General features: G+C 36.4%; 1 protein-coding gene across 3 annotated transcripts in view; it reads left to right on the plus strand.

Annotated features, from left to right (window-relative positions):
- LOC139088231 (protein eva-1 homolog C-like) overlaps nucleotides 1-14,414 on the plus strand; it is a 281,413-nt gene that overhangs the window by 217,756 nt on the left and 49,243 nt on the right. For all 3 annotated transcript variants that reach the window (XM_070637371.1, XM_070637355.1, XM_070637362.1), the window contains 4 exons: nucleotides 9,816-9,954; nucleotides 12,585-12,737; nucleotides 13,149-13,292; nucleotides 13,387-13,644. In XM_070637371.1, the coding sequence (XP_070493472.1) occupies nucleotides 9,816-9,954; nucleotides 12,585-12,737; nucleotides 13,149-13,292; nucleotides 13,387-13,644 (694 nt within the window). The remainder of the gene's footprint in view (nucleotides 1-9,815; nucleotides 9,955-12,584; nucleotides 12,738-13,148; nucleotides 13,293-13,386; nucleotides 13,645-14,414) is intronic.

Raw genomic sequence — 14,414 nt, forward strand, 5'->3', positions numbered from 1 at the left:
TCATTTTCAAAAAAGTTAAGAATTTTGATTTTTTAAAATGGTTAGATTGTAACATTTCAAAAAGCTTTGAATTTCCATTTTCGAAAAAGCTCAAATTTCGATTTTCGAAAAGGCTCAAATTTCGATTTTCGAAAAAGCTCAAATTTCGATTTTCGAAAAAGCTCAAATTTATATTTTCGAAAAATCTCAAATTTACATTTTCAGATGCGTACGTGAAATTTTTAAAAGCACAATTAATAACTATTAATTCTTTAAAAGCTTCCATCCCTCGAAAGCTCGTTAAGGAATCAAAATAATAATAATTACATTAATTAACTCAATGCAGTTCCTTCAATTTAACCAAAGAACTCGATCCCTTTTTTTGTTGTATTAAATTTTATTGAAAACTTTCACGTACATTTTTGGCTTCTTTACTTACTTTATGAATGAACAGACATGCATGTTAACACCCAGGGTAAACGGATAGTGTCCTGCTTTTAGCATTCATATTTTAGCAGTGTCCTGCTTTTAGCACTTTTGTTTGAAATTTGAAAACCAGTTAGAAATTTTCACAAAAAACTTTATTTATTCTTGAATTTAGAGCATAAAAATCAGATCTTATTGATAATTAGTTCATAACTTGCAGAAATATTATCAATTTATTTGATTAATTCATCAAATATCAATTAATATTAACGTTAAAAATTTTGTGTATTTACCGTTAATTTTTTATTCAAATTTCAAATGCTAAAAACAGTACAAATTTTTGTAGAACCGTACAAAAATAACTGTCACTTTTTCTATGCGTTTACCCTGGGTTAACACATGTGAGAAAGGAAAGACTCAATGAACTCGAAAATTTTCCCAAAAAAGGCAAAGGCAGATTGCATTGTTTAATTATTGAAAACTTAATTTTGGAGTTTGTTTCACCCTCACAATTGATGCGAGAAATGATTTTTTGTCTACTGCTATATGCTGTATATAAAGTTATCCCTTACTTTCTTTATGCTTGCGACAATGAGAACGATAATAGAAATGAAAATAGTTCGATAACAGTAAGAAGAGATACGAAATGAGAAAATGGATACACAGAAGCATTGAAATGGATAAAGTTTCTCTCCACTTCCACTCTAAGTGCTTTTAAAGCTTTGAAAAATATAAAAAAATTTTTTTTAACAAAATTGAAATTGAGAGCTTCAGAGTGAGAACTAGTAAGAATGGCAATGGAGAATACTAAAAAACAAATGATTCTGCTCTAATTTCTATTTGGTGACAAATTTATGGGAAAGATTTTGATTTTATTTTCAATTTTGTGTATTTCGGATTTTTTATACTTTATAGCAGGGTATGCGGATTAGTTAGGTATAGGGTAACTTGCATTTAAGATGAATCTGAGTCTATCTGAGTCTGTCATTGTCTATTTGAGTCAATCGGCGCCTATCTGAGCCTACCAGGGCCTTTCTGAATTTATTTGAGTCTATCTGAGTCTATTTGAGTCTTTTTGAGTCTATCAGTGTCTATCTGAACCTTTCAGTGTCTATCTAAGTCAATCAGTGTCTGAGTCTGTCTCTGAGTATGTGTCTCTTAGTCTGTGTCTCTGAGTCTGTGTCTCTGAGTCTGTGTCTCTGAGTCTGTGTCTCTGAGTCTGTGTCTCTGAGTCTGTGTCTCTGAGTCTGTGTCTCTGTGTCTGTGTCTCTGAGTCTGTGTCTCTGTGTCTGTGTCTCTGAGTCTGTGTCTCTGTGTCTGTGTCTCTGAGTCTGTGTCTCTTAGTCTGTGTCTCTGAGTCTGTGTCTCTGAGTCTGTGTCTCTTAGTCTGTGTCTCTGAGTCTGTGTCTCTGAGTCTGTGTCTCTGAGTCTGTGTCTCTGAGTCTGTGTCTCTGAGTCTGTGTCTCTGAGTCTATCTAGATGCAAATTCAACTCTATAGACTCCAAAACATCCTTAAATTGATACATCACCCACACAATCAGCCACCATCCCCTTGAATGTTACCAAATAAACCATAAGAGGAATCACTTTACCCCACTCGAAATGAAAAATTATCTTTTATTTTGGAAAGCTTTCAACTTATGGAATTATTTCAACCTTCCCCAATAGAGCATTTGTCTTTGCATCTAAATGTGTCATTTGCTATTTTGAGTTTTTATTTTTGTTTGCCTGTAAATACATTTATCGATAGATGATAAAAAGACGAACATGATTCATACTTTTTTCTATGTACCAAAATGATTGAAAAGCTTCACTCTCAATCTGATCGTAGTTGTTTGTGCATAATGTTATATTTAGACTCGAATACTGAAAGTAGATTGACATTCCCTTCAGACGATTTATTCCCTCATTCCTATCCTCAATTCACTTTAATTTCTTTAGATGCTGTCAATTTACTTCCGGAATATAAATATATTTTTTATATCAAGTAAATTCATTTTGGTGCAGATTTCACATTTATGGATGTGTCATTGAACAGACATGATGAGATAGTTCAAGCAAATTTCAATTGAAGAATTTTTACGATATGCAATGATGAAGTTTCTTTTCGGATATGATATGCTTAGGATATAGAATGCAAGGGATGGGAAATGTGTTGGGAGGTGATTGGTATTTTCAGAAAATGTGTGGCTGCTGTCAGCACGATTCACTTAGGGATCGTCAGTTTGATTTGTTGATGAAGTCTGACATTCAGGATAGAATACGAGCTGCATGAGAAAAGAGAGATAAGCTCAGGGTCTAAAGAGCACAATCTTCTTACAGCAATTTTGTGTCAAGGAGTCAAAAACCTCTATTAATATCTTAGAACCTGTGTTCATGCTTGTATTGTCGCGGACAGTGCAATAATTTTTGTTATACCGACTTCACTATACATAATGTTTAAGAGATTGATTTGTGATGGGATCCGAACCTAAATACCCACAAAAGAGTGATACAGAATGTTTAACCATTCACCCACAGAGGCAACACTCTCGAACTGGCAGAATCGTCTTTGTATGGGTTCCTAAATTTCACTCACAGCTTAGGCACCACATACAATGTCATTGTCAGTTCTTGTTCCAGTTATTCAGTAAGTTACAATATATTCAGATCGGTTCCAGTATAAGCCCTCATAAAAGTCTCATATTTCTAACTATATCGTTCATGACCCTGTTCATTACCAGTTCTTACACATCTCATGTTGCCTGATTCTTGGTCTCCGTCATAAAATCACTAACACTCAAGAAGCCGAAGTGTCTGAACTTCTGAAAAATCACTACACCAATGGTAGGATTCGAACCCAAGAGCTCAAATTCAACACCAACTTTCGTGAACCGCACCTTAGCCATTAAGCCACTATTTCTTCATTATGACATTGCATAGCTTAAATAAAGATGTTCCTGACTAGTTCTAATCCCTTGAATTTCCCAATTCGCAAAGCTTTTCAAAACATTTCGTCCTCTCTTCTATAATAAAAAATTTCACATGCTCAATGTCCGTAACATATTGGAAGTAAGTAATCAAGCGAATCCAAATGAAAGTTCGACAAAATTGAAGATTGGCAAAAAAAAGAAGAAGAATCTTTACTGTCTCTGCTATATATAGCTAAGGATAAATAAGAAAAATAGAACTTGCAAAAAACTATTTTTATTTTCTGTGCTGTCCTGCAGGTTGTAATTTTGTTTCTTTATGTGTCAAGAGTCAGCACAAAACTATGGAATGTGTACTCTGCAATGTACAGCATTATGGTCTTTTCTGGGCATTGATTAGAAAAGCATAAAAGGATGAAAATGAAGATTGAAATTAAAAAAAAAAACAGAATTCCAATAGGAAATGGAAGCAACTGCAAATTACAGGATTTAGATAAAATGACACAGAAAATATCTGGAATTTTATTTAATTTTGAAAATATTTTGTAGTATTTGAGTTCCTTTGTTAAATTTATTGGATATATTCGAGAATTTATTTTATTTTTTATGTGCAAAATTGTTAGAATTTTAATAATCCTGATTCTGATTGACTATCAATTCATGCACAGCATTCAGTGTTGTTTTATATGACTTTGATTACCCAAGAGGCACAATGCGGTGTACTGCAATTTTCGATGCTGGATCTGTTGCTCGGTTCAATACAAAAATAAGAGCTGTGCAATGAGCACTGCATAGAGATAAAAGGCTTAAGTGAGTATTGAGTCAGGTTCCCTAGTAACCCTCGGTAGCTCTGCAGATTGAAACACTTGACATTTAATCGAGAATACGTGGGTTCAAATCCTTTTCCGGATTATTATGTTGAATATTTCGAATAATTCTTTAATAGAACGCTCGTCAGATTGTTGTCGTAGGGATGTTAATTCCTCTGTACTTGATTTTTAAGAGTTATTGAAGTTTTAATTCCCAGATGAATTTTATACATTGAAATATTGTGTCACTAAGGCGTGAGGCAGCACTCATATAAAGCTAAGTGGCGACGAATTGGCCAAAAGACTAAATTTGCCAATTTGTCACCGACTTTCTGTATATGTATACTGCTGCTTCAGCGCCATGGTAACAATAATCGAGTGTTTTCCAACTGCTAAAACATCAAAATCAATAACTCTCAAATAATTCACTTTGTGGTCAATTGCTAAATTTAGTCTTACTCTACAATAATCATTATGAAGCTCCTAGTTTACTGTCGCCTCGATGCTGTAGTGACAATAATATTGAGTATGTCCTGATCGGGATTTTTTCACATTTTATAAAAAAAGCTCAACATTGTCAAAACCTTTAGACATAAAGTTCCTCAAGACTACATACTTTCGATCTTCGCAGCTAACCCGTTGTCTCAGGTGTGTCTGCGTATCAGGTGTCAACTTTAATCGTCGTCTCAAGTATGCTTGCGTCCTTAATAAAACTTGAATTGTATCTCAAATTTTGTATGCAGAAGTCGTCTCGGCTCTATATAAAATCTGATTTGACTTCGAACTCTAGTATGTTGTCGTATTGTAATAGTATAGTCTCATAGTATGGCGTAGCATAGCATGGCATAGAGCGTGCTACACCAAATTTTGGTAATTTTGAGGCAAAACTTTAAAAAGCTTTTTACCAAAATTGTATTTTTTATATTCACACCGTTTTTTTTATTTCAACCAAAAAACACAACACTGAATAAATAAAATTGAATTTTATCAAAGTTCAATTAAAATAAATTTCTGTAAATCCTTTATGTACATCAATATTGATAAGAACATTCCATTTGCATGAAAAAATTTTGATAAAATAGAATTTATTTTATTTTCAATTACTCAACAAAAAAGAAAAAAAATCAAAAATATTTTCAGTCATCAAATAAAATTGATTCAATCAAGTTACGACATATATATGCATATAAAAAAATGTTTGATGAATGTAATTGCCTTTTATGGTCTCTCGAGTGAATATTGAAACAAACTAGTGTATCGGGTAGAAACCCAATGCGGATATATTCACACCGTTCCATAAAAAGTCTCGCGGGTAGGCCAAGCTTCGCTTGGCGAATGTTTGAGGAATCAGGCTCCAGCGGGTAGGCCAAGCTTCGCTTGGCAAATGTTTGAGGAATCAGGCTCCAGCGGGTAGGCCAAGCTTCGCTTGGCGAATGTTTGAGGAATCAGGCTCCAGCGGGTAGGCCAAGCCTCGCTTGGCGAATGTTTGAGGAATCAGGCTCCAGCGGGTAGGCCAAGCTTCGCTTGGTGAATGTTTGAGGAATCAGGCTCCAGCGGGTAGGTCAAGCTTCGCTTGGCGAATGTTTGAGGAATCAGGCTCCAGCGGGTAGGCCAAGCTTCGCTTGGCGAAAGTTTGAGGAATCAGGCTCCAGCGGGTAGGCCAAGCTTCGCTTGGCGAATGTTTTAGGAATCAGGCTCCAGCGGGTAGGCCAAGCTTCGCTTGGCGAATGTTTGAGGAATCAGGCTCCAGCGGGTAGGCCAAGCTTCGCTTGGCAAATGTTTGAGGAATCAGGCTCCAGCGGGTAAGCCAAGCTTCGCTTGGAAAATGTTTGTGGAATCAGGCTCCAGCGGGTAGGCCAAGCTTCGCTTGGCAATTGTTTGAGGAATCAGGCTCCAGCGGGTAGGCCAAGCTTCGCTTGGCAAATGTTTGAGGAATCAGGCTCCAGCGGGTAGGCCAAGCTTCGCTTGGCGAATGTTTGAGGAATCAGGCTCCAGCGGGTAGGCCAAGCTTCGCTTGGCAAATGTTTGAGGAATCAGGCTCCAGCGGGTAAGCCAAGCTTCGCTTGGAAAATGTTTGTGGAATCAGGCTCCAGCGGGTAGGCCAAGCTTCGCTTGGCAATTGTTTGAGGAATCAGGCTCCAGCGGGTAGGCCAAGCTTCGCTTGGCAAATGTTTGAGGAATCCAGCGAGTAGGCCAAGCTTCGCTTGGCAAATGTTTGAGGAATCAGGCTCCAGCGGGTAGGCCAAGCTTCGCTTGGCGAATGTTTGAGGAATCAGGCTCCAGCGGGTAGGCCAAGCTTCGCTTGGCAAATGTTTGAGGAATCAGGCTCCAACGGGTAGGCCAAGCTTCGCTTGGCAAATGTTTGAGGAATCAGGCTCCAGCGGGTAGGCCAAGCTTCGCTTGGCAAATGTTTGAGGAATCAGGCTCCAGTGGGAAGGCCAAGCTTCGCTTGGCAAATGTTTGAGGAATCAAGCTCCAGTGGGTAGGCCAAGCTTCGCTCGGTACATATTTGCAGAATCAATTTTCATACAATGTTCAATGTTTCAAAAATCATAGAAAACATTGATTTTGAAATTTTGTATGAAAACGAAAGTTTTTTGCTTTTTTAGAAGCAATGGCTGCTCCTGGCATGCCCAAAAACTAATCAGCTCTTCTATAGAGCAACACGGATCGATTGCAAAAAACTAGAAGTCTCTAGGATGTCTCGTTATTGAGATTTCTTGCTGATTAACTTGTTTGTTTGTTTGTTTGCTTGTTTGTTTGTTTGTTTGTTTGCTTGCTTACAGAAAGCGAATTTTTCGATTTTCTCGGCAACGCCTCAACCAATTTCAAATCTGTTTTTTGATTATGGTGAGGAATTCCAGGCACAAACTTTTTGCGATAGAACAAAACTTGCCATTGTGCTTAATTTTGCTGAAAAATCCAAAAAACTGATTTTTCAATCTGAACAAATTCAATACATTCACACGTGAAAACGGTGTGAATATAAAAAAAATTTGTAGGCGTTCCATGAGTGATGAAGAAATCCACAAAAAATATAAAGTCACAACTTTGACTTCATGTCACGATAAAGCATAAAGAAAATTGAATCAATTTTAATTTTCCAACATTCATTTTATAAATATTTGATTTAAATGAAATATAAAAAGAGCGTGCATACACATGAGTAGCTGTTGCCAATGGTTGTATTTCGTACATGCCACATGTAAATATGATTTTTTTTTTTTGCACGACTATAACCAATAAAATAAAACTTTGATATCAATTCATATATTGGCTTTATATGCTACATACATTACTAGCATGCATCAAGCTTAGGTTATTGAAATATATTGGTAATATGCATCCTCGTCTGCAAATGTGAAATATTTTTTTTATATTCACACCGTTTTCACGTGTGAATGTATTGAATTTGTTCAGATTGAAAAATCAGTTTTTTGGAATTTTCAGCAAAACTAAGCACAATGGCAAGTTTTGTTCTATCGCAAAAAGTTTGTGCCTGGAATTCCTCGCCATAATCAAAAAACAGATTTGAAATTGGTTAAGGCATTGCTGAGAAAATCGAAAAATTCGCTTTCTGTAAGCAAGCAAACAAGCAAACAAGCAAACAAGTTAATCAGCAAGAAATCTCAATAACGAGACATCGTAGAGACTTCTAGTTTTTTGCAATCGATCCGTATTTTTCTATAGAAGAGCTGATTAGTTTTTGGGCATGGCAGGAACAGCCGTTGCTTCTAAAAAAGCAAAAAACTTTCGTTTTCATACAAAATTTCAAAATCAATGTTTTCTATGATTTTTTGAAACTTTGAACATTGTATGAAAACTACGAAAAATATTTAAAGCCTGCTCGCTGGACCTTAATCCCTCAAACATTTGCCAAGCGAAGCTTGGCCTACCCACTGGAGCCTGACTCCTCAAACATTTGCCAAGCGAAGCTTGGCCTACTCGCTGGAGCCTGACCCCTCAAACATTCGCCAAGCGAAGCTTGGCCTACCCGCTGGAGCCTGACCCCTCAAACATTCGCCAAGCGAAGCTTGGCCTACCCGCTGGAGCCTGACCCCTCAAACATTCGCCAAGCGAAGCTTGGCCTACCCACTGGAGCCTGATCCCTCAAACATTTGCCAAGCGAAGCTTGGCCTATCCACTGGAGCCTGGTTCCTCAAATATTCGCCAAGCGAAGCTTGGCCTACCCGCGAGACTTTTTATTGGACGGTGTGAATATATCCGCATTGGGTTTCTACCCGATACACTAGTCGAAATAAATTTTTGATTTCTCACAACTCGAAATGGGAAATTTTTTGTAATATTCCAGATTCATATGACACGTTTCTAGATATGAATAGATGTAGAATTAGAGTACATGACATTTCCATTCAAAAATTTTAGTTTATTTTAATCTAGTGACTAGTCAATTGCTTTTTGGTCCAATTAAAACTACATCACAAAATTGGGATTCATAATTATTAACTCAATGCTTTTAATTAAATTTCGAGATTTATAAGCTTTTGATAATGTATAGAGTTTTTGTGGAGGTTTGACATCGATGTATTGGTAAGGTAGTTGAAGCTAGGAAGAGTGTGTGCCACAAGGGAAGAAGAGAAGTCGATATTGAGTTCAAATGAACTCTGAACTCTGTCTTAAAATGACAATAATACAATAGAAATGCCCAAGCTGTTTAATCAATAAAAAATCCGGCATCAGACCTACGTGGGACTGGCAATTAAATCAAATCCGGCACCAAGTCAAGGTCACGCTGACCTAGTGCTAGTCGAGACCTTCGAACTAGATATTAACTGAATATTAAGTTATCATAAATTAATCATAACGTATTTTAGTCTGCATGGGTTTGTGGCTTCCAAATGGAGCCTCATGCCGCATATTATGTCGATAACGAAGGACTACAAATGTTTGATTATAATGGCTTGAACCGCGGTCACTTTATTATGTATGTAAGATCCAGAGATTTACGTTATATTCGTCTTATTGTAGGGTGGCCGGAGTATTTTCGCAAAATATCGGGACATTTTTGGAAAAAATTGGTACATTTCTAAGTTTAGCACTATTGGGATTCTTTTGGACTATTTTGAGTCTTAATATTCAATGAACTAGTTAAATTGGGTTAGAAAATTGCAAAAAAGGTCTAGTTTGACGATTGAGGGCACTTTTAGCAAATTGCAGGAAAATTGCTACAGTTCGCCACTGTAACCTACAAAGGGAAGCTGTGAACGGCGTTTCCAGTGCATATGATCCGTAAAAAGGTATGGAAAAAATTATCCATGGCGAGTCTCGGGACTCATGATCGCTGGGTCGGTGTGCAATTATATTAATCCCCGAATTCCAAAACAACTACGCCACTTAGTCACTTTAACTCAAATCCAACATAAAGGTTATAATAAATTAAAAGAGTACTTAAACAGTTCTATTTTACTATCCATAAAAAACTTTTATAGTGCAGCATTTCAACATTTTGATAATACTACAGCTAACTACAGCGAATATCAGATCAAAAGCCATACAAATCAATCAACTGCACGAGTATTCCCATTTTTTGTACTACAAAGTCAAATCCCATCATTGAATTCTTTATTATTAATTCAAATATTTTTTTACCAAAATCAAAGCAACCTTTTCCACGACCAAAAAAAATTAATTAAAACATTTCGTATTTCATTTCATTTAATTTATTTACAGTATTCACTGCTTCAAACGGTCGTTGAAGCATGCCAAAAGAAGCGTCATTGTAAATTCATTGCATCACAAAAGTCATTACAAGTAGATCCATGTCCAGCAGTTAGAAAATTTGTTGAAGTATCATACAAATGTAGACCATGTGAGTATATATACATAATATATGTTGTGACACACTAAAAACATTTTCGTCATTCCAATGCGAGCATGTTCATCAATGTGTAAATGAAAATTACATAAAAATTGTATAAAGAGGAAATAATGTGAACAAGCAATTAAAATGTAGCAGTAGCTGAATCATTGGCAGCAAAATTAATGAAATGAAGCACAATATTGAACAGTAAAGAACTTGATTTGCTTCCAATTTTCCTTTATATTCAATTTTATGTCACTGTTCAGTGAACACATTGCCTTTATAAAAAAAAGTTGCCACTATTCATTCATGCTGTATGTATACACATGAGAATAATATGAATGACACTGTAGAGTGCGAGTTTATTGACATGTGGAGATAACAAAATAATTATATTGAGGATGTAACAAGACATTAGAGATTCAGATTTATTAAAGGAACAATTTGAGCAGAACAATGCTTGTAAATGATTTAATGCTCAATTTCCGTTACATTTTGCATTAAAATTAAATTGAATTTTGGATGTAAATGCAAATGTCTGAATAGCACGTAGTTAGTTGGTTTGTTGGGGCTGGCAGATCAATTGTGATCCTCTATCCCTCTGTACTTCTCTGTTGCCCTCTATATCCTTCTATATCCCTCTATATCCCTCTATATCCCTGTATATCCCTCTCTATTCTTCTATATCCCTCTCTTTCCTTCTATATCCACTCTATATTCCTTTAAATCACTCTATATCCCTCAATATCCCTCTATATCCCTCTATATCCCTTTATATCCCTTTATATTCCTTTATATTCCTTTATATCCCTTTATATCCCTCTATATCCCTCAATATCCCTCTATATCCCCTTATATCCCTCAATATCCTTTTATATCCCTCTTTATCCATTTATATCCCTTTATATCCCTTTATATCTCTCTATATCCATCTTTATCTCCACTATATCACTCTATATTCCTCTATATCCCTCTGTATCCCTCTATATCCTTCTAAATCTCCTCTATATCCCTCTATAACCCTCTATATCCTCCTATATCCCCCTCTATCCCCCTCCATCTCCCTCCATCTCCCTCTATCTCCCTTTTGTTGGCTATCCTTTGCCTTAAATTCGACTAGAAACTCTAAAATCTTCCAAAAAGTCACGACAAATGACAAATGACAAACCCCTAATATCCACTTCCAACTCATCCAACCATTAATATTATAACCAAAACCAAACTATACAAAAAGGCTTTATATGAAGATATACAGACAGATATAGGATGATGCATTTGAAGTGGCATTAAATGGCCATTCACACATTCTGTGCTAATTGATTATTCTCTTTTGTAAATAACCATAGTCCACTCGTACTGGATATAACATGCTTCATGAGATTATTGAAACATAAATTGTTGATTTTAATCCTATTGCAGTGATGCTTGATTGTTGATTTAGTTACGGGATCTTTAAATATTTTTTCTGATAGAAAAAAGTAGGTTTGACTGTCAAATGAAGTTGTAAATAAACTGGATGGTTGACTTTGTGGATGTAGTTGAATTATAGTTCATTTGAATGGTTGGTAATTAAAAAAGTCAAAACCAAAAAGATTCCCGAGCAGCACAATGTGTTCGCTAGGACATGGCTAGGTAGCCGTGATAACGTATAGGCTCCCTTAAGTTGCCCTAATGACACCGATTTCAACCAATTTTTATGGGGCAAGAGGCGGTGTTGGACTGTACTGCTCGGGATTTCATCTCGTTCCTAAAACAATAATCAAGTCCTTTTGAAGCTGCAAAACAAAAGCGGAATGTATTCTTTAAAAAGCAATTTGAATTCTATTACGAGATGCAGCATCTACTCATACTTGCCGGAAAGCGTAGTAAAAAATGTAATTTCCACGTTGTTGTGGTCTTCATTGAGGACGTCAGAGATATCCGAGCAGGACAATGTAGTTGCTAGAGCGTCGCTAAGACACTAAGATGAGGAATTAACGGTTGATTTAAGGCTGTTTCTCCCATATAGAGCATAAGTCAGTAATCGATCCAAAATCCGATACCAGACCAGCGTGTCTCTAACATTCGATGCCAGACCGGCGTGTCTCTGGTGTCTCTGACATTCAATTTAATCCAGCACCATGACAGAGTCACGTCGGTCTGGTGTCGGATTGACTCAATCGATGAACTGATCCTAACAGAAGTGCTCTCAAGAGCAGAATGAGCTGAGAGCAACGCTCACGAGCATGACCATCTACAATAGAATACTTAAGGTTAGCAAGATCTCGAGGACATGCTCTATTTCCGTTAAGGACGGGTACATAAAAATCAAATTTGCTTTCTCACACTGTTCGGGTTTATTGTGAGCAATTTTGGGTAAAAGAAGATATTGAGTTTCATAGTCAACATATTTGAATGCTTCAGGCAATATGTATATGCTTGCATATGCTGAATATCTAGGTACATCTAATTTCCATATTATAAAGGATTTTCTGTTAAACTGAATAGAAATCTCAATTTATGCAAATTGTTGTTTATGAAATTTTGCTGTTTATTTTTGTGGCATAATGGATATTAAATTACACCTGGAAGTGCTCTCTCGTCCATGTTCCCAATAATTATATTCATCAAATTGACCTTTTTTTTCTTCTATTTTTCAGACGAATTTCGTAGTAAAGTGGCTTGTGAAAACGATGTGATTCAATTAATGTGCAATCCATATTCAAGAATTGCCATTTATGGTGCAAGCTATGGTAAAACTGAATATGAAAGTCTTCAGTGTGCTCAGCCATCACAAGCATCAAAAGACGAGAGTAAGTTTTGTCAAAATTATTTTTTGGGGTTGTTCATAAGTGACGTCAATGAAGAAATTGGATATTTTTGGACTCATTTATCGTATTTGTCATGATTCGGAATGTCCAACAGATCCAGAAGGAAATTAGCATCCTTAAAAAATTGGACGTAACTTATGAACAACTCCTAATCCTCTTTAATTCTTGGGGTCGTTCATAAGTGACGTCAATCAAGAAATTGGGTGTTTTGGACTCATTTGACCTCTTTGACTCGTATCGGAATGTCCAGCAAATCCCGAGAAAAATGAGGATCCTTAAATAATTGGACGTAACTTATGAACAACCCCCAAATCCCCTTTAATTTTCCAAACTTGGTTTTTGTGGCTTTTTTTAATTTGCATTTTTATTCCATCCTTTTCATTCACCCAACAGTATGTCCAGCAACATACACAACCGAGACTGTAATGAAAATTTGTCATGGACAGAGGAAGTGCTTATTAACAGCTGACAGTGCCACATTTGGTAAGCCTTGTAAGCCCGAAGTGAGAATGACTCTCAAAGTGGTTTACACTTGTGGTAAGTTGAATAATCAATCATGTCCTGTTGTGCTGTATGTCCAAGAAAATTAATATTTTTTTCCATCTCCTTATTTACATTTATACATGCACAGTACCGAAGAAAGTTCTCAAAGATCGATTTGATACGCCACCTGAACCCGATGAGCCACAACAAAATGACATGGACCATGACCATGATGAATTGTATGATGACGATCAATTTTATAAAGAACCAGAGGCAGTTCCACCTGAGCCAAAACTACAAGGTGATTTAGCTAAGGATCGTTTACCGGACAATCCACAAATTATTTCATTTCAACCATCGTCTGTTCGACCACCGATGAGAAATCGTGACGATTCATCACTTGAAGGTAAGTTCCTTTTTTATTTATGTCGATAAATTTTGTTTGCTGAACTATTGAAAAATGATAAAAAATGATGATGATGATGATGATGTACTCATACATAGGAACGTCAATATAAAGCTTACACAGAAGTGTAACTAGATAATCTTCTATTGAACGTGGTTTTTGGATTGTCATACTTTAAAATTTATTGGGGAAATTCGAATATTTTGTCATTTAAGTTACAATTCTGAAAAAAAGATGGGCCAGTGCACTTTGGCAAAGCATATGTTCTCATCACAATCAATAAGCAAATGAGTCGTTGGCTTAACTAGTCAACATGGCAAACGAAATCTTGATTGTATAACTTGAGCTGTGTGGTTTCCTAAACATACCCTAACATACAAACATATACTCATTGAGCATCTTATGTTACCAATGAGCATACTCACTAGGTATCGTAAGATGCTCATTAAGAATATGCTTGCATGTCAGGGATATTCTAAAATTAAAACGATTGAGTATACTCGCTTAGATGAGCATGCTCATTGTCGGTCAGGGTTCACGACAGCATTTGACTTTGCTTAGACATCACACTGACCCTGGCATGTTTTGTCGGAAAGAACATGACGTAAAAAAGTTTAATTCGAGGTCAGTTCTCACTGAATCAGTCTGCAGTTCTGAATCATGCCGATCATACACTGATTACTTCGATACTTCTGCGTCACCTGCTTCTGGGTCTTCTTATGGTCAACTATAACCATGTCTCAATTACCAGTGATTGTTTTATGATTTTT

The sequence above is a fragment of the Chironomus tepperi genome, unplaced genomic scaffold (assembly GCF_022539635.2).
Source record: "Chironomus tepperi strain 1889 unplaced genomic scaffold, CSIRO-AGI_Ctep_v1 contig_12, whole genome shotgun sequence".
NCBI classification, from domain to species: domain Eukaryota; kingdom Metazoa; phylum Arthropoda; class Insecta; order Diptera; family Chironomidae; genus Chironomus; species Chironomus tepperi.